The sequence below is a fragment of the Miniopterus natalensis genome, chromosome 13, assembly GCF_054644295.1.
Source record: "Miniopterus natalensis isolate mMinNat1 chromosome 13, mMinNat1.hap1, whole genome shotgun sequence".
Classification (NCBI taxonomy): domain Eukaryota; kingdom Metazoa; phylum Chordata; class Mammalia; order Chiroptera; family Miniopteridae; genus Miniopterus; species Miniopterus natalensis.
The window spans coordinates 14,033,546-14,061,012 of record NC_142093.1 but is presented as its reverse complement, the minus strand read 5'-3'; the positions used below and the strand labels follow the sequence as shown (position 1 = coordinate 14,061,012).

General features: G+C 53.3%; 1 protein-coding gene across 1 annotated transcript; it reads right to left on the bottom strand.

Moving 5' to 3' along the window:
• Positions 1 to 628: 628 nt before the first annotated feature.
• On the bottom strand, positions 629 to 24,959 carry EHD3 (EH domain containing 3). Its single transcript, XM_016219014.2, has 6 exons — positions 24,595 to 24,959; positions 14,971 to 15,147; positions 11,020 to 11,117; positions 4,400 to 4,812; positions 3,593 to 3,757; positions 629 to 1,162 (listed from the first exon to the last, which is right to left on the bottom strand). Exons 1-6 carry the CDS (start codon positions 24,819 to 24,821, stop codon positions 635 to 637), a joined length of 1,608 nt encoding a protein of 535 aa, XP_016074500.1. The 5' UTR covers positions 24,822 to 24,959; the 3' UTR covers positions 629 to 634.
• Positions 24,960 to 27,467: the final 2,508 nt, after the last annotated feature.

Genomic DNA, 27,467 nt, shown 5'->3' with positions numbered 1-27,467 from the left:
GAAATGAAGTATTGGCGGGGTTCAAAGCCAGGTTTGCCGAGGCAGCCAGAACCCGAGGCTGGGGAAGACTGGAACCCAGGACCCTGTCTTTTCAAGGCTGGAACCTGGTTCCCCGAGGATGCCTTTCCTCCCCGCCCCCTCCTTGCAGCAGCCCCCTTTCCTGCACACCTTCAGGCCCCAGAGCAGATTGCATATCAGGAAGCCAAAGATGGGGAGAAAGCTCAGAAACAAGTGAATTGCTTATTAAGCGAAAAGTATTTCCATCTGTTCTGAGTCCGGGGACTCTGGAGGTGGGTGGTCCATGTGGGCAAGTGAACTAACTGCCTCTGCGGGAGAAGGTAGGTCTCTGGCAGGGGAAGGGGAAGCTGGGCAGGAGAGAGGGATGGAGCCGGAGGCTTGAAAGCTGCAGCCCTGGGCGTGGCCCTGTGCTTCTACCAATGCTGAGAACTTGCATCCAAACAAAGGTCAGCCTGGAAACCCGGGGATCGCTGATCCCTGTCCTGCGCAGTGCAGTTCTCAAGATCTGTGCCTGTGTGTGTGTGTGTGTGTGTGTGTGTGTGTGTGTGTGTGTGAGTGAGATCATCCCTCCCATCTCCCATAACACCCGCCTGCTCTGAACCTCCCCCTGCTCCCATCACTCGGCAACTTTCCTCTTGGATGGGGGCAGGAGGTGGGCGGGCAGCTCACTGGGCAGCTCATGCCCCTCCAGCTTGATCTTAATTAGGTGGTTGGCCAGTGCAAACTCCTCGTCATCCAACATGCCATCCTTGTCGACGTCGGCCAGCTTCCAGATCTTGCCCAGCACGCTGTTGGGCAGCTTTGAGCGCAGCATCTCCTTCTTGGCATTGGCGCCCGTGATCTTGCCGTCCACCGGCGACAGGGTATAGAAGATCTCGTCGTACATGGGCTTGTCCCTGGCCACGATCCACTCAGCATCATCGATGCCCTCCCCAGCCCCCTCCCCATAGCCGCGCCCGAAGGGGCCATGCAGGGTGCCCTCGAACGCTCCACCCTTCACCATCTGGGTGGGCCGCTGTGACTCCTCCTGGCGCACCAGCACCATGAGCTGGGCAATGTCGTGGGCCAGCATGTCATCCACCACCTCCAGCAGCTTGCTTTTCAGGGGCTGGAATTTGCTAAAGTCCTGGGCCTGCAGCTGGTCCTGGGAAGAGGGGAGAAAAGAAGGTGAGGAAAAGAGGGCAGTGGAAGGAGTTTCCTCCCCTTGTGGGGGAGGCTGTCTTCTACTAATGCTGGGATGTCCACAGCCTTGGCTTGGAGGCTAAACTGAGTCACATCAAAATAATAAAAGATATGAGAAAGGAGGGGGGAAAAAGGCACATGTGTTGATGCTGGAAGTTTTCAGGAGAGGGGACAGTTTTCAGGGCTGAGAAGGAGAGGGAGCATGTGGGTCTCTCTACTTTAATGAGGTTATACTGGAAAACCACCGAGTGCTTTTACTGCATTATCTTATTTGCTCCCTAGTGCCCTTCTCCGGGAGGGAAATCCCGTCCCATCCCTATTTAGGGAAGGACACACTGAGGCCAAGGCAGCTAAAAACAATTCACAGTAGAAGCCAAGGGCCAACCCCCAACCAGCTGTTCTTAATCAGGATGCTCATCGGAATTACCTGGAGAGAGTTTTTAATTATTGGCTCCCCTCTCTAAGTTTCTGACGTGGCAGACCCAGGCGGGCACGCGGATTTTGCAAAAGCTCCCCTCCTGTCCTCCCCACGACACCCCCGCCACACGGTAAGAGAAACATGCTCCGCTTTGCACGTCTCTGTGATTTTGAAAGGTCCTGAGTCTAGGACACCCAGCTCCTCCTGGGCCTCAGGAGTGATGAGGTGAGAGCTCTCTGCTCTGCCCTGGTTCTGGCCACAGCAATCTCGGGACACTGGGCAGAGGCCAGTGCACAGGGGATCGGCACAGGGACAAGCACATCGAGTTTACTGTAGAAAAATTCCAAAAACACCCACAGCTACATTTCAAGAGCCAGTGTTAGCTTGGGCGTTTCTCACCTCCCTTCAAGGACAGGCTGAACTGGGGGCCGGGGGGGCTGGGAGGGGAGGGGAGGGGAGGGGAGGGGAGGGGAGCAGCAGACTAGCTCCTGCCCCCTGACCTCAGGGCATAACCTCCCAAGGTCCATCCTGACTCTGTCCACAGCTAGGTGTGTCTGATGGGTTCCTAATATCTTTCAGGGGCACAGTAGATGCCCCCCCATATTTCCCCAAAGGGAAGATACTTACATTATTGACTCAGCACACCCAACAACAGAACATGAAATCATTTATGTTGTGAAAGAATTCCTCCCATTAAAAAAGGGGGTTGTACGGTCCCTTTCAAATGTCATCTTCCCAAATGTTTGCTTACAGATCATTAAATTCTTAACAGAAAGAGAAACTAAGAGCTGACATGTTCCAGGCCACAGCCGACTGAGAAACACAAATTACGTTACAGTAATTCTGAAGTTAGTGACTAGCTCATGGTACGTGGTTACAGGAATGAATGGGTATATGAACAAGCGTATATTTTGAATGTGTATTTTTTTTAATCAGATAGGAAACTAAAATTGCCTGTTTGGGGCTATAGGGAGTTCTGAAACCTCAGTCTTGAACGAGAAATTGCTTCCCAAGCTTAGGATCAAAGTCAGCAACAAGAGCAAAAGCAATATCACTGCTACATCTGCCATTTTTCTCGAATTCCCCAATTTTTAAAAACACTATACTCTGAAATAATGACAGAATCATGGGAAGTTACAAACACTGTATGGATAGTAGGTCCCTTCTGCTCAACCCCCAGCCTCCCCCGGCAGTGCCATCTGACTTCATTTCAAGGGCAGGCTCGGTGCCAGGCTCTGTACTGAGCACCTTGTAAAATATCATCTCACCGATGCTCACAACATCCCTCACTGGGCTCTCTGGGGCCTTGGTTTACAGATGAAGAGACAGAGGCTCAAAGAGGATTCAGTTAGTATGAAAGGTGGTTTCTTGCTTGAATTGTGGGGACAGCTCCTGGCTTTTCTACCAGCAGCCTGTGTGAATATTACACTCAGAAAACTGGAGTCAGTTAACCGCAAAGGTGAATTACCTTTGTAAATTGCAGTTTGCTGATCTGTAAAAGGAGGGTGAAAGGCCTCCTACAGATGACTGCTTTGGGGAATGACATGAGAAACCCTGTGTGACGGTCCCTGGCTCAAGAGAGGGGCCCATGGTGGGCTCCAAAGATGGCAAGCTCCTGCGCGGATTTCTTCAGTGTGTGTGTCCCCAATCGCCCCTAAGTAGGAACTCAGAGGTAAACATAAGTACTTGAGGGCTGGAGACTTGTCCCATTTCACATGACGTGGTGGCTGTGACTAGGGAAGGTCACAAACTGGATGTATAGACCCCAAACATCACGGGACACCCTTCTCCCACTTGGATCACTGGGGCTCCGTGTTTCTCCCCAGGCCCAGATATGACACCTGCTGGGCCAGTGACAGCCCAACAGGGAGGACAGGCTGAGGGCATCTCCCTGGGTGGCCTCCTCCATACTCAGGCTGCTCAGCCAGCTCATGTGACACTGTCCCTTGTCCGGGGGCCCCAGACCCCGGTTACCTGCATCCTCTTCAGGTTGGGGAAGTCCCCAGGCGAGATCTGGTGCTCCCGCTCGATGCGGCCATAAATCTCGGGCAGGTTGTTCACCAGCTCCTTCTTCTTGGTGTCCTTCCCGAACACCGAGGGCATCTCCTTCTTCAGAGAGCTGATGATGTAGGCGTGGACCTAGAAACGGGGGCAGAGCACGCTCCAGATCGAGGCCTCGACCCACTGCTTCCCTCTAGGTGGCTCGCACCCATGTCTTCCCACAGACCCCTCCTTCTCCTGCTCCTGCTTCCGAAATAATTTCTACGTCTGCCCTTTTGCTCTCACCCTGCTTGCAGTGCTGAGCTGTTTTTCTAGATCACATGGGAAAGGCGAGATTGCGGGGAGGTTAAGGTCAAGGCAGTGATACTGGAGATGATGTTGAGGAGGAAGGCAGTAACAATAGCTGACATCTACTGAGCACTTCTGAGGACACAGGCACAGAAATGAAGGCTCTCACACTCTTACCCTACGATATCCTCCAACCTTTCGTTTCACAGGCATGGAAACGGGCACGGTGCTGGGGGTGGGATCACACAGTTTGCAAACCGTGGAGTGGAGCCCCAGTCTGGCCATCTGAGCCCAGGGCCCGCGGTCACATGTACCACAGTATCCTGCCCCCTGGCTGCCGGTGTTGGCAGGGCTGACGCTCATGACGCAGAAGCTGCAGGCCATGCTCGCACGGGCAGGCGATGCTCAAGGTTTCAGGCAGCTCTGGCAGCTGACCCCCACCCCAAACACTTGCAGCCACCCATTCTGCCCATCCCCCCGGGGCAGCCTCACCTTGGCCAGCCTGGCTCTCTTGATGAGGTCGTTGAGCTTGCGCAGAGCGGCGTTTCGGGGCAGACTCTGGATGTCCTTGAACAGGTCCTGCTCCTCGGCCTCAAAGAGCTTCCGGTTGTCGGGGATGAGAAGGGGGTGGGACCAGAAGGAGCCGATGTAGACTCGGATCACCTCCGGGGTGTTCACGATCTTCCCCAGGGACCACATGAGGGCCCCGTACACCCGCATCAGCTGCTGGGTCTCGATCTGGTCGGCCTTGTTCAGCACCACCCGCATCTTGTCCTCGTGGTTCTTCAGGGCCTTGATGACTTCTGAGAACTCATCAGAGATGTCCAGCTTGTGGGCGTCAAAGAGCAAGATGATGCGGTCAACCCGCTCCGCGAACCACTCGAGGACAGCGGCAAAGTCATACCCTGCCGGCAGAGGGACAGTCAGGGGGAGGGGCCTTTGGGGCACAGGTTAGGGGTTTGGGGAGAGGTGCTCAGTGCAGTAGAAACAGTACCATCTTGGGAGTCAGATCTGGATTCAAATCCTCACTCCACCATTTTCACTATTTGGCCTTGAGCAAGTTACTCTGTCTCTGAGTCAGTGTGCTTTCATCTATCAATGGGCATACTAATAGTACCTAATTAATAGAATTATAAAGACTAAATACACTTGAAGCCCAGCATATAGTAGCTGCTTAATAAATGCTAATTATTATTAACATCATTATTCCTATTTAGTCTTTTCACTTAAGAAAAAGGGCTCTTTCCATGAAGGGTCAGGGCCCAGGAAAGTGCTTTGGGGGCCAAGCTCTGCCCAGTGATGAGGTAGGGACATTATCAGTGCCACCCAGAGACAGTCACACAGGAATTAGCCAGGACCAACCTGCTGTAGGAGGCAGCGGTGGAGCATGGTACCTAGCTTTCTAACCCCAGATTCAAAGCTTGCTCTGGCTGGCAAGATGCTCATTTCACCCTCACAACACCCTCTGAGGTAGGCGGGGTGAGGAGTATCATTCCCACTTTCCAGAGGAGGAAACTGAGGTTCAGAGATGAGGTGAGAGTCCAACAGCCAGCAAGGGGTGGGGCCAGGCCTGGCCCTGGCCAATGGGGCCCTGAGCTCCCTGCACATGCCATGCAGGGGGCCGTCCAGCACCTGGCCACATCCCTGTCTCCCTGCCCTCCCCTCCCCACCACGCAGGCCCGGCCAGCAGCTCCCACCGAGCCTGGGAGGCCCTGTGCATTCCAGTTCCAGGTGGGTCTGCAGCCTGCACCTGCTCTCCTGCTCCCCTCCCCACCTTGCCCCAGGGATAGCTCCTGGATATTTTGAGTCTTCCCTTTGGCACAGCCCTGTAGACTGGCTGCTCTCGCCTCTCAAAGGCAGTCTTTTAAAGCTGTGGGCAGGAAGGGGGCCAGAGGGCTCAGAAAGTCAGGACAACCTCCAGGATGGGTATTTAACTGTGTCCTGGACTCAGCTTATGTACATCCAGGAATGGGAGCAGCTGAAAGGAATGTGCTGGACTCACTGAGGAAAAGGGAATGAGACTAGCTCTCTCATTTATTTATGGTCTGGCCTTGGGCAAGTATGAACCTCAATTTTCTCAGCTGTAAAATGGGGAGAGTAACAACTGACTAATGAGGGGTCAGTGGCAAAGCCATGGCAATAGGATCTGATCACAGAGGGAGGGTCTGCACTCAGTCTGGCTCTGCCCTAGTGCCTGGGGTGGAGAGGACACCCAGTGACAAGCCCCTCACGGGTCCCAGGAATGGCTCTCAGACCTACAATGTGAGCTCTTGAGCAACTGCAGCAGTCCAAGGGCTCATGAGATAAGATATGGGAATGGGTGGGGGAGATTAGAGCCCCAAGAGATTGACAGTGAGGCTGGCCTTCCCGGAATTGCTGACAGTAAGCTGCTGGCTTCAAGAAATCTGCACTGCAGGCGCCCGGCCCAGAGACTGGGCAGCTTGCAGGGACCTGGGGCTCTCCTCACTGCCCCTATGCTTCCGCAGACTGGAAACAGAGTATTTCTTCGTGCCAGGCAGGAGGAAATCAATGAGACAAACACAATAAGCAAGGCAACTCCTTAATGACCCACTGGCTTCCTTCGCGGTCTGCAATGAAACGCAAGGGACAAGGCAGCCCATTTCTTTGTATTTTCTGCGACATGATCTCATTTGGTCCTCATAACTCTGCATATGCCAGGAGGTACACAGGGCATACACATCTTATAGGGAAGGGAGAGGGAACAGAGAGGTTAAGGGGCTTGTGCAAGCTCACACAGCCAGGCAGTGGCACACTTGGGACTAGAACCCAGATCCTTGGCTCTTGTCCACATTCCCTTTGTGCTCATAGCCATGTGCCAGGCTGGAGCTCAGATGGCTGAGCCCTCAGACCAGGCGGTTACTTGTGGTGGGACCATAAAAGGTTCTGTCCTGCCCCCCAAAATCTCTTTCAAGATTTAAAGACATTTTAGCAAAAAAGAAATAAAAAGGCATCAATTTCCAAAATGTGGGAAGAATTCAGATGACTACGGGGAACAAATGGCACACTACTCACCTCCCAGGAGACGTCCACAGGCTGTCAGCGAGCCCTTTGGAAGGGCATTGGGACTCTACTGCTCTGTCCCAGCATGTGAGGCCCACACAGGCTCGTATATACAGCACACAGTCTGGGGCTCAGGAGGTTCCTAAGTGCAGGCCCTGCTCCAGTAAGGGTGCCAGGGACGGGCCAGGGCTGTGAGGCTGTGAGGATCATCCCAGACCCTCAAGGTCCCCCAGGGAAAACTTGTAGATGTTTCCCTGCCTCCTTCCTGGGCAGCCCATGAAAATGTGCTGAAACCCACTAGACTGGGAATTGGGGCCAGAGTTCCCACTCCAGTTCTGGGATCTGGGCAAGCTTTTTACCTGCTACAGAACTGCTGAGCTCGCCTGTACAGCAAGGAATTTACTGAGAGGGATGTGAGCTCTATGTCCAAGGGTTTGCTTTTCCAGGGTGGGGCCTGTGGGGATTTCTAGCTGAGGTGTAGCCGGGAAATGTGGTTCCCAAGTGTGAGGACACTCTGGCTTCCGGAGCCCACCCACTTCTGTTGCTTCCTTGCTCCTTCCCAGTAATGAGTCCTGGGCTGGGCACATCCTGTCACTTCCAGGAATTCCCTTCCTGGCCCTCTGCTGCCCACCCAGTACATCTTCATCCAGAGGCAATTGCTGGCCTGTGACCTCCCAGGCTTGGATTCTGGAATGTCCCCCGCTTTCTCCCTCCCCAGGCCTGGGCAGTGGGGCCACACTCTGAGCAAGGACCACACTTGGTCCAGCTTTGGCCTGCGGTCTGAGTGCTCCTTCCCATGGAGCCTGAGGCCTGGGGAGCCCTTGGGGGCAGCTCACTTTCCAGAATGTGGCATGTGGGGCCCAATGGCTCAGAGGTGACTTTGCGCAAATTTCATAACGGTGCTTTTTTCTGGAGAGACATAGCCCTGTGCCAGGCATGAGGCTTGGGCGGAGCGGAATATAGGCTGGATTTCAGGCTCTGCACACCCCTCAGCAGGGTAGGGGGTTCTGTCCTGCCCTGGGCCGGCCAAAGGAAAGGCAGAAGTACCTATCTGCATTGTGGCCAAACCCAGAGCTCTGAGGGCCCCAGGCCAGAAGCCAGATAAAGTGTGTTTGGCTCTATGTACACACTTGTGGGGTGTGTATATATGAGAGTGAGTGGACGGGAGTGTGGATGCGTGGGTGTTTATGTGTTTAGGTATAAGCTGGAGCCTCCAGCCCTGCAGCTTTGTGGGGAAGCAGGACAAGGGACTCTGCATGCTGGCAACTCTCTTCATTTGGGACCCCCGATATCTGAGAGTGTGTGGTTCCCTCCCAACTTTCCTGGTCTCCTTGGAGAGCTGAGGCCAGCACTGCCCCAGGCCGATGATGCAGTGTTGGTGGCCCAGCTCCCGGTTCCTGTTTTCATCACAGGCTGCTTTTGCCAGCAGCTGCATTTGTAGTCTGGACTCAGGAGGGCAGAGAACAAACTGGCCTGGGGAGCCACTCATGGGGCCATCACTTCTCCCAACAGTGACGGGAAAGGATAGGAAGGGCTCGAAGACAACCAAGCACCCAGTTTGCATAGGGCAGCCGCTAAGGTCTCCAGATGAAGGCAGGAGAGAAGGTAGAAGAGTAGAAGAAGAATGGAGCAGGACAGGAGCTGAGGAAGGCTGGGGTCCCCGAAGCAGAGCTGCCACTCGCAGCTGCGCAGGCTTTGTACTGCAAGACTGCAAGGGCGACCATGCACACAGACTGCCCTGGGGATGTGCAGCGGGTGGCCCTGGATGGCAGATAAAGGGGAAAGAAGGGAGCTCTCTAGATCTGTGTTTCCATCACCAGCCATGGACCTCACAAGGTCATATGATGATGGGTTACTATTCCGTCACACATGGGAACACTGAGGCTCAGGGAGAAAATGTGGCCTGTTGAGACCCACACAGGCTCTAAAACCCCATCTCTGAACTTGCACTCCAGCATCCTTGGAAACCTCTAGGCCCACCTATCAGGCGGCGCTGGCGTTGCAGGTGCAGGTGCCACTGTCTGCTAGGGAGTTCGGACTGAGAAGTGTGGCTCTCCTGAGCCTCTTGGAGGAGACACAGGCTACCCATGTGAAATGGTAAATCCCCTTTGGGCCTAAACTCAGGGTGAGCCCAGATAAATCTTTGTGGGGGTGGGGATGAGAGTGGGCACTGGTTAGGAAGGAGGGGGTGTTTAGGGAAACTAATAGAAGCCAGACTGAGAGTCACCCAAGCTGCCCCTCTGCAGGGCCCTGAGCAAGGTGCCAGGATGCTCGCAAAGGGCATAGAGACCAGAAGGGTCAGAAGACACCTTTTCCCAGGGCTGTGGGTTCTATGACTACAGATCAGCTCTCCCCACCCCTGACACTACTGTGCCACCACATAGCCCAGAGTCAGACCCCTTTCACAGGGGGCCTTCTATTGACATGCCACTTACATAGACGACGGGCTGCCAATTACATGAACTATTTCACAGCTGCCTCCTTACCTCTCTTCTTCCCAGGGATGACTTCCTCATGGAAGTGTGGGGAGGAGCAGGGTCTTCCTGCTGAACCCCTCGGCCCATCCTTCCTCCCGCCTGCTCCAGAATGAGGTCCCTGAGGAGCAGGCTCTGTCTCTCCTTCAGGACAGACTGGGGGTCATGAGGTTGAGGGGACTGCTGACCCAGGGGCCTCTCCCACTGTTTTCCTGCTTTACTGCCAGCCAGGGTTGGCTGTACCTACTGTCCCAGCCACAGCAGACCCCCAAACTGCAGAGCCTAGGGCCCTCGAGCTGCCTTCTCCAGGGAGGAAGCTGGAGCAGCTTGCAGGAGTGCCGGACAGCAGCCCAGTTCTGGCAGCTGCTGGCTTGTCGCCTACAAGGCTGAGGGCTCTCCCTGAGGGGCCTGGGGGTGAGCGGGTGCTGGCCCTTACAGGCCATGCCCCTGGTGGAGGGGGTTTCTGAGCCTCCTGCTGCAGCAGACAGCCTGCAGAACACATCTGTGTCTGTCCCCGCTGGGCCACAGAGCACAGGGCCGAGGCAGCGTGGGAGCGAAGCAGACAGTTGCCTAAGGTCGGGTCAGGTGAGGTGCGAGTTCCAGCCACTGCCCAGGGAACTCTTGCCAGTCCAAAGCCTTTCCTTCCCGGATGCTGACTTCCGAGTGCTGATCTGGCTCTAGCCCAGCTCTCAACTCCACTATCGGGCGGGTGTGGCTTCATCTGCTTTTCTCGCCAGAGAGACAGCATAGGGCACAGGGCACAGAAAGGGTAGGGGGGCCACCTGGGGCACACAGCACACTGCGGCAGGAAAGGCTGGGGGTGAGGAGCTAAGAGCAGCTGCTTTTGGCTTTGAACAGCATCAGTCTTGCTGTGAAAACCAATAATGATGATGGTGATGACCTTTAACACCTCATGCTTACTGGGCACTGCTATGTGCCAGGCAGAAGGCTTTTTATCTGTGCTATTTCTTTCAATCCTCAAACAACCTATACGGTAGATAGAAATATTTCTCCCTACTTTACAGATGATCCAACCAGAGCAAAGAAATCTGCCTAAGTTCACACTGTCGGGAAGTGGCAGAGGCAGGCTTTGAACCCTGGCAGTCTGGCTCCAGAGACCCAGCTCCTAACCGCCCTGGGGGTGACCTCCGCTAATGAGCAATTACCCCGTATCTGTCTGAAGTGAGCAGTTCAAAGTGCCCTCACATTCCAGCTTCCTGCTCCTGGGCCCAGAGCATGCTGTCCCACGTTGCCGAGCTGAAGTCTGCATGCGCCTGCTGCCCCCGCAGAACTGCGAGCTCCTGGGGGCAGCGACTACAGGGGCTTCAGAAGCAACCAGGTCCTGGCCCACATGAGCATGAATAACCTTGATGAAGGAAGTAAGGCAGACAATGATGTCTCCATTTTACAGAGGAAGACTGAGGCCAGCTGTCTCCTGAGTGATGGTGGACGCAAACTTGTCCACTGGCCCCTGCCTAGGACGATCCCTTAGGAAGCAGCACCAGCTCATCAGGGGACAGCAAGGCCTGGAGGGCTCTCTCCTGGTATGGAAGCGAGAGGACGTACCAGAAAGAACAGAGCACGGAGCCAGCCAACCCTAGCAGGTGTCTTGCTTACCTCGGCTAATCCTTTGCTTCTCCCCGGAGAGGATCCCTGGTGTGTCGATGATGCTGATGCTCTCGAGCACGGGGTTGGGCAGCTGGGCACACATGAACCTGCACGGGCGAGAGGAACCCGTGGTGAGCCGCTGCCCTCTCCCTGCCTCTCACGCACCCTCGTTTCAGCACACACCCACCTGCCCTGCCCTGGCCGCCTTCCCATGCAGACGCCCAGCTCAGGTCAGACTTAGCCTCAACAGTGGGCCCAAGACCTGTATGTTGAGGAAGCTCCCTGGGTACCCTGGGCTGCAAGGGTCCTGCACAGTGAACCCCCGTTGTCAGGGACACCAAGCTGTCCAGAACTCGAGCCCTGTTCCTGAGGAACTCAGTCTGGTGAAGAGAGGAGGCATGCACATGGCCAGCCTGGGGAAGGTCAGGTGAAGGGTTAGGGAGATCCAAGGTGGAGAGATGGAATCCAGGGACGGCTTCCTGGAGGAGGCAGCACTGGAGCTGGCCTTGACGAATGGGTCACACCACTCAGAACATTTATTTGGGCCTCAAAGGGCTTTCCAAATATCAAACTTTGTTGTCAGGATGGACATCAAGCCTTATTCAAGGAAACACTTCTAGTGCTACATCCTGAAGTCTCAAAATACAAATTGATAAACCTAACTTAGATCCTTCTTACTTCAAACCTTATCTCTCATATGTCATTTTTGGTGGAATCTAAAAAGGTGTCTTACTCTTCCAGGTATATTATGTGAAATGGCAGAAATGCGTGAAACATGGAAAAGGGGGTGCAGAGGGTTCACAGAGGAGGCAGAACTTGAACTAAGACTTCAAAAGATAACCAGCCTTTTCCAGGCAGACAAGAGTGCGGGCAGGAAGCCAATGTGTGTGTGTGTGTGAGTGTGAGTGTGTGTAAGTAGTGGAGAGAAGAAAGACAGCGTTCCAGACTGAGATAAGAGGTAATGATGAAAGAGCAGTATTATGGGTTGAATTTTGTCCCCCAATGAGATCTGCTGAAGTCCTAACCCCCAGTTGCCAGAATGTGGCCTTATTTGGAAACTGGGTCTTTGTAGATGTAATTAGTAAAGGTGAGATCATACTAAATTAGGGTGAGCCCCTAATCCAATAAGACCAGTGTCTCTTTTTAAATTAAGTGTACTAGGGTAACACTGGTGAATAACAGTATATAAATTTCAGGTGTACAACTTTATAGAACAGCACTTTATAAGATAGGAGACCACAATGTGAAGACAGACACACACAGAGGGAGACGTCACGTAAAGAAGCAGCAAAGGTTGGAGTTATGCTTCCAGGAGCAAGAACACCTGGGGCAACCAGAGGAGGAGAGACGCAAGGGAGGGTGCTCCTCTAGGATCTTCCGAGGGAGCACGGCCCTGCCACACCCTGGCCAGCTCTGGCTGCAGGACTACGAGACAGTGCATTCTGTCGCTTTGAGGCTCTGAGTGGTAACTTGTCATGGCAGCCTAGGTAACTAACACAAGTCGGTGCAAATGCAGCACAGAAATGAGAGAGAGCGTGCGTGTGCCACTCCCGGGGGGTATACAGCATGGAGGCGCGAACAGCGAGGCTGGAGTGGCCGAGATGAGGCTGCACAGGGAGGAGGCGGGGCCAGATCACAAGGGCCTTGAAAGTCACATTAAAAATTTGGAGTTTATACTGATGGCAGTAGACACCCATTGGAATGCTGTAAGCAAAAGAATGACATGATCAGATATGATGGTTGTCAGCATGTCCAGTTCAGTTCAACAAATATTTTCAGAGTGCCTGGCACTGTCCCAGATAGTGGGGATAGAACAGTAAGGGACACAGCCCTGTCGTGCAGAAGCCCATGGTTTCCATTATCCCCGAGGCCCAGCCACAGTCTAATCCTTAGCTTCTATGGCAGAGCCCAGTGTTCTAAAAGTCATCCCACATTTTGCTGAGGCTAACTTGAGCTGGGTTTCTGTCATTTGGTGACCATGTGGTTGTGTGCATGGGGCTGGTATTTAGGCCCAGGGTTGTGGCTGAGGCAAAACCTAGGCCAAGCATATGGAGTAAGAAGGGCAGGGGAATGAAGATGGGCCCAACTAAGGGTGACACCAGGTCATGGGAGCCAGAGAAAAAGGGGATGCAGAGGAGACTGGAGAGGGCCTGGCTAAAGAGGCAGGAGGAGAGGGGATGGTGGTCGAGAGAGACAAATACCAAAGAGGTAAGGTCAGGGTGGAAAGAACCCCTGCTTGTGACCACTAAGAGGTCACAGTGACCTTCACACAGCAGCTGTGATAGGGAGAAGCCACATTCCACAGGCTGGGGGACAGGAAGACACAAAGAGGTGAAGCTAAGAAACTTGGCTGTGAAAAAAAAGAGAGTGTGAAACTTAGCAGAACCTGCTACAGCGTTTTCAAAAGGAAATATTTCCGTATGAGGAGGGGAGCCAAGGGAGGGTGAAGCGGTCAGAAGAAGCAATAACTGATGGAGAGGGTCCCCAAGAAGATGCCCCATAGCACAGTACAGATGAGGGAGGAGTCAGGTCTTGTGAGGAAAAGACCAGCTGCAGCTCTCCGCAGCCTGGGTGGAAGGAAGTGTGGACATAGGCAAATGACTTGTTTATGGACAGATTAAAAAAAACAACTAGATGGATCCAAGGGTACTGGATCCCATTTTCTCTAGAAGGGGAAGCGAGGCCATCTCCTGAAAGAGGAGGTGAGGTGACTGGAGAGGGCTTGCAATTCCCACAGAGAAGGAGGGAGCTGGTGAGGGATGCGACATGGGCTGGCTGAGTGGCACAGAGATGGGAACTTGAGGTCTGGGGTGCAGCCTCCTGTGAGTGGCTGCAGTGAAGCTGGTCCCCCTTCCCTGTCGTCCTTGCAATGGAAATGCCTGGCAGATTCCCAGCCGATGGCCAGTCTAAACACCTGCTATCTCCGCTGTTGAATGTGCCTGGAGAAAAGCACGAACCTTCCCCTGGTCACAGGGTTCCTGCACTAAGCCACATTCTCTCATTTCCTTCTCCCTTTTCAGTTTGTCTACTTGGAATGTGTTTTTTTTACCCATTCAGTGTTACTTCACTCATCATTGGACACCCTTGTCAAATGCCAACCTTTCCACAAGGCTGCCTCAGCCTCAGTGCTCTTGCCTTAGAGGAGGGTAATAGTATTCTCCCATTTTACAATCGGGAAAAGTGAGACACAGAGAAGTTAGGTAATTTGTCTAAGATCCATGGGGCTATTTGGTGGGATTTGAACCCAGGTCTGTCTAAAGCCAAAACCCATACTCTTTCCCTTTACTCTAAATATCTCCAATTAGAGAAAGTAGTTTAAAAATTTTTTAATGCAATACTCACGCAAATATGTGTGGATTTACAGAAAAAGTGCAATCTAACTGCATTTTACTTAAACCGAATAATAACAGGAAGGCCTGAATCAGCTTACCAAGCATCCCCTAGAGCTTTCTTCACTCAATCATGACAATGACCCTGGTGTCTACAGGCTTTTACTTGTCTCAGAAGAGGGGAGATGACCTGTCCAAGGCCACACAGTGAGGTCAGTAGGAAAGCCAGTGCTCAAACTCAGGGCTTCCACCTTAAGTCCAGGGTTCTTCCCACCACGTAAAAACAATGTTCAGGAACAGTTGGATGCAAATCCCCTGCGTAGTCCAGGCAAAGGCTGGGAGGCTCTCTGCTCTTATTGGCAGGAGGTGCAGATGTGGGAGATGTGATTCACCTTGCTTACCCCTCCCTGCTTCTTGATCAGGAGGAGTCGGGCTAGCATTTGCAGCTCCCGCATTCCCACTCTATGGTGACTGACTCAGTTACATTCCCAGCAAGAAAGGGACAATCCAGAGAGGCTCTAGCTATGGAAAAGGCACTGAGCCTCCCAAGGCCCTGTCCTGTCCTTTCCCTTCTAGTACTCCAGGAAGAAGAAACGAGAACAGTGAGGATGTATGTTCCCTCTGCACTCACCTGTTCAAGAAGGCATTGCCAAAAGTGTTGAGTTTCCGGAAGGGCTTCTTAGGATCCACCACGAGGGCGTTCCCGGGGATGACCCCCTCCGCCTCACCCTGCATCACTGCAATGAAGGAGTCGGTGGTCGGCTCGGGCCCAATCCTCATGCCTGGAAAATCCTGTTCCAGCAGGTACCTAGCAGAAGGGAGCACAGACATAAGGCAGGGATTCTGCTGGTAGATCAACACTGTGCATCTATCACAAGGCAGGTGACGATGCCCATCATGGCAGAAGGGCAGATCCAGAGCCACGGGATTTCATGGCAGGGAGAAATGACGGCTGGCCAGGATTCCGAAGACGTTGTGGAGGGATTGCAGATGAACTTAAAAAACTAAACCTGTTTTTCTTGGTTCTTATCTTTTCCCCTCCCTGAATCTGTAGGAAAAAGCAAAGCAAGGTTTGGGCTCAGAGCTGGAGCATAAGGGAGCTGGAGCATGGGTTGAAAGTGACTGCTGCACAGAGGACTTCAGACTTTACAGCTGAAGGTAGCCTGCTGAAGGACCTGCACAAAGGCATGGTCAGAATTAGACCATCCATGGACTCTGCCAGCTTTCCACAGGTCATTATTTATTTATCTGGTTAGTCCTTTAATATAAAACTAGCTCATATATGAGACAAAAATACAACCAGGGTGATGAGTACACAATGAAAAGTGGATTTTCATTCCCTCCCACACTTTTGGTCCACCCTCTGGGTGGCAGGTCCCTTTCTTTGCTCTTTTGCTGACCTGAGCAGTGGGAGCTCAGGACACTGCCCCTCTGCACAGCCCCCTTTAGAAGTCAAGAGCAAAGGCACATGGTGATCCAGAGAATGAAGAGAACAGCTTGTAAGGACAACTGAGTCCTTCAGAAGAAGCTCAGAACAGCTTTGAGACCGAATAGCATGAGGCTGGATTCAGGGGAGAAGCCCAGAAATGCCTTTGTTTGTGACTGGCCAGAGGAGAGTCCTAGGGGCATCTTCCAAGACCACGATGGACAAGGAACTAAGGAATGTATTGACCAACAAACACAGACCCATGGGGTTAGCCCTCACTGTGCTGAGAACCTCCTAAACCTCCCATATTCATGCTCAGAGGGAAAAGTCAAGGAGCCCTCAGGAGAAGAGAGGTCAAATCAGAGATTGTTAGTTGGGAAGAGAATCTGGAGACCTCCTGGCCCAGTGGTCCCCAGCCCCGGCTGCACAGCTGAGCTACTGTGGAGCTCTAGCTGATGGTGCCTGGGCCCCACCCCCTGAGGTTCTGACCCATTCATTCAGAGGCCACTGGTCCTTTTAGGAGCTCCCCAGTTGATCGTAATATGCAGCTGGGGTTGACAGTGCTCTCATCTTACTGATAATACCACTGACACTCAATAGCATCTCCACATGCCAGGCATTACACCCATCATTTTGGGAACATTATCTCCTTTGGGTCTCAGAGCAGCCCTATGGGTAGGTATTGAAGAAATCGAGGCCAGGAAGGGATATGTGACTTTCTCCAAGTTAAAGAGCTAACAGTGGCGCTGAAACCCAGACCTAAATCAGCCTAAGCCCAAATCCTTTGCTCTCCAACTGCCTTCTGCCCCAAGGAAATCACAACCAGAGATACGATCAAGGCCCCACAGAAGGTCAGGGCAGAGCTGGGACCAGAGGCCATGTCTCCAGGGCCCAAGTTCTCTGCACATCCCATGCCTCCCTGAGCTGGGCCTGGAGCAGCGGCCCTGCTCTGTCCACAGGGTGGTGGCGAGGGACACTCGCTGGGTTTCTTTCAGCCCGTGGATATCCTGCTTGTGCCTTCCTGAAGCATTCTGAGCTGTTAGATGACTCCACGGTTCAGGCAGTTTAAGTTGGGTTGCTGTGGGCCCTCCCCAGGGAGCCCCTAGAGTCGTCGCTGCCCAGGGGGCCACCCCCGCCACACACTGGAGGGTTTTAGGTTGCTTCGGGAAGCCCTTCATCTCCCTCCAGCATCCCAGCCCCACAACTTGGGCGTGAAGGCAGGATTTCCTCCGTCAGAGGACCATTCTGAAATGTGGCCTTGGGGCTACGGGCAACAGCTGCACACTGGACAGTGCTTCCTGCTTTCGCAGCGCCGCCGCCTTCAGGGCCTCCGCGCGGGGCAGGGAGCCTCAGCAGCCTGGGCCAGCAGGCCTGCCTCCCTGCACTGAGGGACAGGGCTTCAGAAGGGGCGGGCCTCTGTGAGGATAACCGTTCCAGCTTAGCAGGCACCTGTGATGTGCCAGGTACTGTTCTAGATTTTCTCTGGGTCATCTCATTTCGTGATCCTTACTGTGATCCTTATTGTCAAACAGGCCTGATAAGGAAACTCACCTCCTAGGGTGTTCTGAGGGTTAAACTAGTTACAGCCCTTCAGCGCTTAAACCAGTACCCGGCACCTAGATTAGCAACCCATTTTAAAGGGGGGGGGGGGGGCAGCGGTTAGACAGTTCACCTCAGATTATACAACTGGTAAATAGCTGAGCCAGGGTTTGAACCTGGCACTTGGATTTGAGAATTTGTGCTCTTAACCACTACATTTACTGTCTCCTTTCCTGCCTTAGGTCTTCCCTCGCTCAGGAAATGCGAATGGGCCAAGCCCCACATGGGACTAGACTGAGGAACGGGACAAGACGGCCACAGAGGATATGGTTTGGCAGGCGGCTGCCCAGGGCCCAGCCTTGGGGGAGAGGTAGGCTCTGGGTCCCACAAACCCAGCAGTGTTCTCATTTCCACACACGTCTGCCCTAGGGGTTCCCAGCGAGGCGTCAGGAGTGGGGTACAGCATGCAAAAGCTGTTGCTGTCAGGTGACCAGAGCAGGCCCCAGGCCCACTGGCTCTCAAAGGACATTCTTGGGACTTAAAAATAGTAAAGCCAGATTCCTCTGGGAAGAAGTTTCATGAGAATCAACAGCACACCATGGAAACCCCATCCATTCTGTCTGAGTGCCAGGAGCACCTGCCCCAGTGAGCATGTGGGTGAGAGGCCCTAAGCGGGGCCCTGTATGGGGGTGGCGAGTGAGAATTCTGTGGCAGGAGGGGCTGGTGGGTATGATCAAAGGCGCGAGGGAAAGCTGACAGAGACAGAAGTGGAAAGAAGCAATTCAGAGGCAGCTTCGAGAACACCTAGCTTGAATAGGGCCAAGTGGCAGTGGTGAAGTATCCTGCTGACCCAGGCATCTCAGATTCCGTCCCCGAGAGACATGCTGTGCCAGCAGACGATCAAAGGGTGATGCTTCCCAGCATAACAGGGCCACTTCCCAGGATGCTTGGGAGCCGCAGCCTGAGTCTGTCTGAGCAAGGGCCTGGAGGCTGGGCCTGCTGTTCTGCCCTTGTGGCTAAACTCACATGATCCCAAACTTGCTGACCACACATGGGTCTGGAGAAACACAGAGTCCAGCAAAGCCACCAGCACATCCAGGGACACAGTGGGGCCGAGCTGAGAACCAGAGCTGGGTATATTCTCAGTGACATCTGGGTATGGCTTGCAGCACCGAGTGCCCCCTTAACAAAGCCACCTCTGTGTCCGGAAAGGACAACCTATTGAGGGATCTCATCTCTGCTTCTCTGTGGGAAGTGATACAGATCGCCTCTGTTGCCAGGCAAAACCATTCCCACAGCAGCAGGAACAAAGAAAAGCTAATTCAAGCCCGGGAGGGAACAGCTCAGATGGGGACATGCAAGGATGAGGAGGGACCGTGGAGTGGCAGGTGCTGTTCAGGGACCTTTACCCAAGCTATTCCACTGAATCGGTCCAAGCGCTGTGGGATGGCAGCATCGTTTCAGTGTTGCAGAGGAGCATATATAGGTTGAAATATAGGCTGCCCAAGCTCATGGTCAGATGTAAATATTTAGCAACTTTAAGAGCTGAAAGATTCTGGTGCATTAACCCCCCCCCCCCCCCCCCCCCCCCGCCGTCCAATGAAAGATAAGTGAATGCTAAAACCATAAGATAGGTGTAAGGATGTCCAACACAATTTTGACTTTTCCTACGAGGACTACTTTTCTGCACATTTTTCTTTCGTAAATTATTTCATGACACTTTCCTCATTTGTGTGTGTGTGTGCCCTGCTTGCCTGGCAATCTAAGCATGTTGTCTGCTTTGCTGGTGACCTATGCACCCAGGGAAAGGCGTGGAACCAAGAACCTTAGCTCAGTCTGCTTCCAGAGTACCCATCTCCGTAAAGTGGGGCCAGAGCTCAGGCTGCCGCTGGGCCAGCGCCCAGGGCAGGGAACAGAGGGGCCGGGCTGCACAAACAGTGCTGCCTGGGCTGGGCTCTCTGCCTCGGCTTGGTCGGGAATGCACCTTCATGAGTGGCTCTTCCGTCACAGATACGACTTTGGACACATCACCCAATAGCCCACTGGGCTCAGTTTCCCTGGTTTATAAAATGGAGATAATACTTGGTTTCTAACTAGCTCAAAGGAACAGCTTGAAGGTTTTGATATGATATCCCTGAGTTTGGGAAAAACAAAGGCTACCCCAGACATTTGCTCATATTGGCAGAGACAGTAATTAGAGGAAACAAACACCTCATTGTTGCCTGTAAGTACTCAGTGCTTTTCTACATAGTCTCCAAATGCAGTCCCAGTGCCTCCTCCCTGAAGCCTTAACTGATCCATCCCGTCAGCGCACACCTGACTTCTGCTCCTCCCTGAAAATCACGTAGCTCTTAATTTGCATCCCTTCAGTAGACTCTAAAGGCACATATCACTTTCTGCTTTGTATCACAGGTATTCGTGTTATATATCTGCATCTTTGGTCTCTCTAAGCCTTGCGTGCTTCAGCTTTAAAACGGAGCCCAAACAATAATACTCGCCCTGTCAGCCTCACGGGGTTTTAGGGAGACAGTAAAGCACCCCAGGGACACAAAGTGAAGAAGTAGGTGGGAGAGAACCCCCCGATGGAGCAGCTGAGGTCTGAGTCAGCTCTGTGCTCCTCAGAGCAGCCGCCACTGTCCCTGGGGCAGAGCAGCCTCTGCCACAGGATGAGGTGACCCCAGCACGAGGGAGACCAGTGGCCACACTGCCAAGCCTCCTGCTCGCCTCCCCTTGCCTGTCCACCCCCAGCACTGCCCGCTCAGGCTCCTCTTCCAGCCCTCCCTGCACGTGCCTCCCCTTCCCTCTCATCCTGACTGTGGGTTGCGGACAAGGACTCCCCCCCCCCCCCCCCTCGGGCCGGCCTCTAAGCCTCTGGTTAGAGAATCAGCTAGAAAAAAAGAGGGAGTGATAAAGCCCCAAGCAGAGTGCCTGCAACAGAACTGGAGCCACACTGGTTCCTTCCCCTCGTAATCCTGAGAGTGTCCCCGCGAGGCAGTTGTTAAGCCGGCATGACAGAGATAAGGAAACTGAGGTTCAGGAGGGTTAGATCTTTCTAACAAGGTCTCTTGGTTGGGGTCTGCTGGGGCCTGGGTTCTTCTGAGGAGGCCGTGTTCTTCCCAAGGCCTGGTCCCACTGTCAATGGCAATGGGACGGAGCCCTTTCTCCAGGGCTCCTTCTGCCAGTCAGCGCTCCTCCTGGTGGCCTCCACACACCTGACTTCCAAGGCAGATCTTAAGCTGGACCTGAGGCAGGTGACCCAGGCTCACTTAGGGACCAGCAGATCAGAACCCGACAGGAAAAGGATGTCCACTGAGCTAAGGGTGGACAGGACAGAGGTGTGGCAGGGACTGTGCCTGGATGGATAGACCTTGCAGAGGCCAGTGGGTCTACCTGGAACGGTGGCCCCTTTCTCCAGCCTTTCAGCTTCGCAGAGGGTCACCTTTCCTGGGATGGGGTAGTGATGCTGTAATGTACGGGGTGGGGCCTGGGCGGTGGAGATGGATGCTAGGGTGGTGACGAGAGGCGGGGCAGCCACAGGTAAATGCTGAGACACCTTTGGGGGCGATTTAAACATCCCCCTGAAGAAGTGGGGGAAATTGAAAGGGTCAGCTGAGGCGCAGCCCCCACTACCTGCTCATACTTCAGAGTCCAAGTATTGCTACAGAAGGGCCATTTGACCCTTGAGATCAGCCCAGACCTCCCTGTGCAGATGCAGGCAGCTTGGCTCTGGCAGCCCCGGGCCTGACACCCGGCCCCCCAGTCCTCTATTTGGCCTCCCTTATGACTCATGAGAGCACTGGGCCTTCCTCGGCCCCTGGAGCAGCTGGCTAGTCACCTCTGTGACCAGGGGGCCCAACAGGGCAAGGGAGGAGGGGTTCGAAGCTGCATGCCAGGGAAAGGAAGAGTGAAGGGAGAAAACAGCAGAGGCAGGAGGAAAGGCTGCCAGGGCCGGAGGGACACAGAGCTACTGTACTCCGAAGAGGCAGCCTGTGTTGGAGGGAGCAGCCATCGGGCCAATTTATTGTTTATTTTATTACTCTGGGTTGCCGGGCCTTGGGCCAGGGAAGTTATTTCAGGCAGAGATCATAGCACATTAATTAGTTATTAGAAGAATGTCCTTTTCTGCGTGTTCTTCCTGAGAAAAGAAATAAACCCCGCGGCAAGTACATATAACTGAAAGCGGGTGGGCACTCCAGCGGCCAAGGCCAGGGTTGGGAATGAGGCGGCAAGTCTCTGTTCCGGAGAGGAGGGCCCCGCACAGGTTCAGGCTGGGGATGGAGGGGAGAAGCATGGTGGCCAAGGCAAGAGCAGGGGTTGGGGAGGGCGGAGAGGCCAGGGCACCCTGAGATCTCCACCTGGCTGCCCCAGTGCAGCCTGGGGAAGGGGTTCTGTACCAACTCACCCTCTTGGAAAGCAACTCAGAAACACGATTCTGAATACCAAAACTGACCAGTAGGAAAATAAATAAACAGAAACGACTCCGCATAACCTTTGGCCTAGTGATTTCGCTTCTGGGAATCTCAGAAAACAGTCAGCCTGTGGAAAAACACAGAGATACCCAGAGTGATTCTACAATAGCAGAAAAACCAGAAGCCACCAAAAGCACTCAAAAGGAATAGGTTGGTCACATGAGTAATTGCACAGACGTACAGTGAAATAGCACGAGGCTCTTAAAAGTAATGCTTACGAAGATTTTTTACCTTACATGAGAAATGCTCATGCTATAAGTGAAAGAAACCAGCATGCACAATTACATTATGACATGATCTTGACTGTGTGATAAAATAGCTAAAAATACTGGAAATACATATACTGTATTTATATATGTGTGTGTGAATGATATTTAAAATGGTTTCCCTTGAGTTGTGTGGTTATGGGTAATTTTTTTCTTCTTCCTTAAATTCATTCTTCTGTGTTTTCCAATTTAAAGAAAATGACTGTTCAGTAGATTTAATGAGAAGGAAGGAAGATACGTAATTGAGTTTGGGAAGGCTTCCCCGAGCTACAAGCCTTCCTACCCTGCTGGCACTCTCCCTCAGGGGAGACAGCTTTTGATGCATGAGCTAAATTCAGTTACTGATGTGAGTGGGGAGAGAGAGCTCTTGTGTTTGGACGATAACACAGAGGAGGGATCTGCCTCTCCCAGCCTTCCTGTTTCCCTCAAATAACAAGTAATATATGGCCACTCGACCATGCCACTTTCTTAGACCCAGTTAAGAGCCGGCATGACTCAGGCGAAGCCAGGAGAGAGTCTCAGACAAGAGGCACTTAAACCTGTCTGCTGCTCGGAGATACTGCCCCCCAGGGACACTTGCCTTTCCCCACTTTCCCTCCCATTCTGCAAACGTATACTGTGAATGTCCTGTGGCAGAGAACCCAGACCAGGCTCCAGGGAGCTAAGGCACAGTTGTAGGTGCTGGTGCTACAGGAAAGAGAACCAAGGTGTGTCCAGAAGGCCAGGGAAGGCTATACAAGGGCAGGAGCCATCTGTAAACGGCCTGGACTTCCCGTGGGGGCATAATCCAGGCCAGACAGAGGACATGGGTTACAAAGGAACCTTGCATGGAACCCAGGTATCTCTAGAGTGTCTTTGGCAGCAATGGGTGTTTAATAAAATAAAGGAGATGGATTAGATCAGAGTCCTCACCCTAAAGTCCAAGGCAGCCCTGGGGCCTATAAGATTATATATAAATTTGTGATGTTTATGCATTTTTCTAAAGATAGGTCCACAGCTTTCATCAGATTTTCAGAGGAGGAAATGACCTTTTAAAAAGTTAAGAAGCAATGGATTTGATTCATAGCTAAGGGCCCTTGTAGTTTTAATAATATAAGAGACCCAAAAGCCAATGGGTCCATCCACCTCTCCCCATCCCCCACCTGGGTACCAAACTTCAGAAATCACAGCCTCTCAACGCTGCTGAGCCCAAGGCTATCCACCCAAGGGCAGACTTGATCTGGTGTCCAGTTCAGACACAACATGATAGCGTGGGGCCTGCCCTGCTTCCAGAAGGCTTGTGTTAGAAGTTTAGTGTTAAGAGAAAATTTGTATCTAGAAGATCAGTAACCAGATTGTTAACTTTGCTGCTTTTCTTGCCAAACCAAGAATAGTGCTCTGAGTGTTGCAGGTGCTCGGTGAATGAACAGAAACAAGAGCATCCTTCTTTAAAACCTGCAAGACATGAACACTGTTGACTTTTGGGGGCCATGGAACCCATTGCTGCCCCATAGGAGCCTGACTCTCAGCAGCTTGGCAATGGCTGTAGATGAGGCCAAGGAAAATGGTCTGGCCTTGAAGGTTGTGTGGCCTGAGGACTGGAGAGAAGCCTGTCTTCTAAAGATAAGAGGGTTCTCATCACTCTAGTGGACAATATGCAGACCTCTCTGAGTGAAGGGTAGACAAGTTGACTTCTTGAGGATCTCTCCAGCCCAAGGATTCTATAATTCAAGGGAATGGATAACTCACCCTCAAAGTTATAGGCATTTAGCCAAGCATCTCCTTCTATGCATCTAGGACCAGCATCCCAGGTTGGACTCCCACCCAGTCAGATGACTCTGGACAATGCATTTAATCTCTCTATGCCTCAGTTATCTCACCTGCCAAGCAAAGGGGCTGGATGAAACAATCATCAATGTCCCTTCCACCTCTAAAAGGCTTTAATATTATTACTGAGCCATTAAGATCAAACATGGGAAAGGATTTTAAAAAACATTCTGTTTCTGGATATTGCTTCTGTCCAGTCTCCAAGAGATACATATAGGAGCTCTGCTCAGAGAAGGAAAATGATTAAAAAAGAAAAAAAGGCAAGTGGCACTACAGGCAAGGGGCCACAGGATCCCCAGCCCACCTCCTCAGCTGCAACTGTAAAGCCCCCATGTGAGTGGCTGAAGCCTTTAAAAGGCAAGGGAAGCAGAACAGCCCATAGAAGGCACATCCCTAAAAAGTGAGGTTGTAAGACACCCCCACAAGCATAGGGTACTCTTGAGATAAGGGATTTCTCACTTGTGCCTCCTGGGCCTTGGTGTCACCATCCCTAAAATGGGAAGAATAGGATGGCTCTGCATGTTAACATTTCAAACCGACCACCTGAGCCAAGGCTCTACGGCCCTGGAAGCAGGATGGGGCGGGGGACCAGCAGTGAAATTGGGGGGTAAGCTTTAGACACACGTGCACGCAAAGATCTCTTCAGAGCCCTCAAGGGAAGAAGGGACCCAGTCTGGAGGGGGCACCAGGAGTGAACGGAAGCCACAGCGCCGGGTGCAGGGTGGGGCTCGGGCCCTGGGCTGGCTCACCTGATGAAAGTGGTCTTCCCGGTGGAGTACTGGCCCACCAGCAAGACCATGGGCTTGTTGTCAAAGTCGGCATCCTCCAGGGCGGGCGAGTGGAACTCGTGGAAGCGGTAATGCTCTTCCAGGGGCAGCAGCTTGCTCCTGTAGAGTTTCTTGAGCCCCTCGCTCACCGTCTGGAAGACCTCGGGGTCCTTCCTCCGGCGGTGGTCGGAGCCCAGCCAGCTGAACATCGCCGCCGCCGCTCGCCCCCCGCGCGCAGCCCCAGCAGGAGGGCGCGGAGCCCGCGTCCCAGAGCCCTCGGCTCCCGGGGGAAAGTGCCCCGCAGGGCGGGCCCGCTGGGCTCGGAACCGCGCTCCGCCTCACCCGAGCGCGGGGCTCCGCCGCACCATGACCGCGGCGCGCGCCCGGAGGTGCCTGGAGCGGGGTCGCGGGGCGGAGCGCGCGCTTCCCAGCCCCGGGGGACGCAGCCCGGCCGCCGCGCCTTCCCGCAGCCGCGGGAGGAAGGAGAAACGCCGGCGCTGGCAGGAGGGCTGCGATCTTGGAAAGTCAAGTCGAACCTGTAATTAAACTGCCAGATGCCGGGGTCCGCGATCTCCCGCCGGCCCGCTGCGGCTCCGACGCGGGTGCGGGAAGGGGGGAGGCTCGGCCCCGCTCCGCCCGGCGGCGCGGCTCTGCGTGCGGTGCGGTGCGGTGCGCGCGGCGCAGCCCAGCCCAGCCCAGCCCAGCCCAGCCCAGCCCAGCCCGCGCACGGCTCGGATCCGCAGCCCCGGGCGCCGGTTTAAATGCCAGCGCTGCAGGAAGCGGGCTCCCGGAGGAAGTCCCCGAGTACTGGCAAGGCCGGCGCGGCCCGCCGGGCCCCGCGAGGGGAAGCCGAGCAGGGCGCAGCCATGTTTGTGGGCAGATGCTCCGCCGGACCCGCGGCCGCGGCGGGGAGGCTGGGACGCGGACTCCCGCGGGGCGCGCGGCCGTCTCAGCGCGGCCTCCGCGGCTCGGTCGGGAACAGCGCCCCCTCGGGGACAGCGGCGCAGCGGCGTGGACCTGCTCGTCGCTCTCCCCGCTCAAAAGGCTTTTCCTTTAGGTCCTGAGTTCAAGTCCTCAGGGAGACACGTACTCTAGCAACGGGGAGTATTCTTCTTGGGGCATGGGTAGAAGAGCCCAATACCAGGTTTTATACGAAATGACCCAAACTGTAACTACCCAAGCTTTTTGCTTAGGTCTAAGGTGAAGTCAAAGCCGGTCACATTCATTCATTCCAATAAAACAGAACAAGCAAAATCCCTGCAAATACTGAGCCAGTAATATGAGCTCACCAATTTTGGTGACTGTGGATTCAAAGTAGGTCACCGGGATGAGCGCAGACAGACCCTCCCTCCTGGGAACTCCAGTCCAGGCAGGCTTCACAGAGGAGACAGGCGCAGAGAGCCATGGGCTCAGGGGAGGGGAGCCCTATTCCTTTTGTCTGGATAATCTGAGGAAGGCTTCACAGAAAGCACACTGTGAGCTGGATCTTACATGATGAAACTACAGAGAAGAGGGAAGACATCCAGGCAGAGCAAAGGACATTTGCAAAGGCATGGAAACACGGAAGAACTTGGTTTGGTGTAGGCAGAATTAACAGTTTTGCTAGAGTATAGGGTTCAAGAGGGTGGAAGGGAGTGTCTGAGGCCAGAAGGCTTTGCTGGCCCAAACAGGAATCATATAAGGGGTAAGAAACCAAAAATAATGTTATTACTAATTATCGTTAACATTAAGTGCTCACCACGTGCCGGGCACCGGGCTAAGTTCTCAGTGAGCATTGTTCCATTTGACCTTCGTGACAGCTCCGTGAGACTTCATATTGTCCCCTGTGGCATACCAGCGGGAATGGGGGTGGGAACAGTTGGCCAGGTGTAGGCAAAAGGAGTGCATTGTCCGCAGGAAACTTCAACGCAATAATAAAACCAACTCAGATCAGTCTGCTTTACATTAGCTCCGTTCTAAGCAGTGCCAGTGATAAAGCCCTCCTCCCTGCCAAGGCAGATGGCTCCCATACGCTCCCTTCCACAGACGAGGAAACGGCAGGCTAATGGGCCAGGTGGGCCTGCTAACGCTGGTAGCAGTCTGGGGGAGGGACTGGAGGAGCAAAAGAGGCCGGAGCCCAAGAGACAGGCTAGGAAACTATTCAGAAATTTAAGAGGGAGTGGTAATCAGGATTGGGAAAAAGGTCATATTCAAGAGATTTTTTATGGCATAGAAATGACAGCGCTTGGTAAGTAGTAAGAGAGGAGGGGATAAGGTAGAGTCTCAGGTGATTCTGAATTTTCTGCTGTAGGGGAGAAGATTGTTGGAGACACTCTTGCACTGATTCAGGAGTCAGGAGGAGAGCAGATTTAGCATTTAAAGATCATGTGTTCAGTCTGAAACACGTGTGGTTGAGGTGCCTGTGGGAGCTCCAACTGGAGGAGTAGACTTGGTCAAGCTGTGGGGATTTGGGCAGGAATTATCAGAGGTGGGTGCTAGCTAGAATCTCCTTAGTTATAGCTCAGACCTTCTGCTCCCTCCTTGAACCCCAGAGCTGATCATCTCCTTCTGAGCTCTCTGCACCCCTGGATAAGAAACCTCGTGGATTAATGATTTACCTTTGGTGTTTATGTTAGCACTGGTATATAAGCATAATAGGCAACATTCAAAATATTTAATAACTCACATGGATGGGAATGGAACATCACAACAGACACCTGCCTTCCCAGTGGAACAAGGCTTAGGGCCCCAGCTGTTCCAGGTTTAGAAGTACAAAAGAGTGTGAAAAGATATTATAATACATAAAACCAACAAAAGAGCATCCAAAGTATATAATTAATACCTGTACATTAATAAGAAAAAACATTCTAATAGAA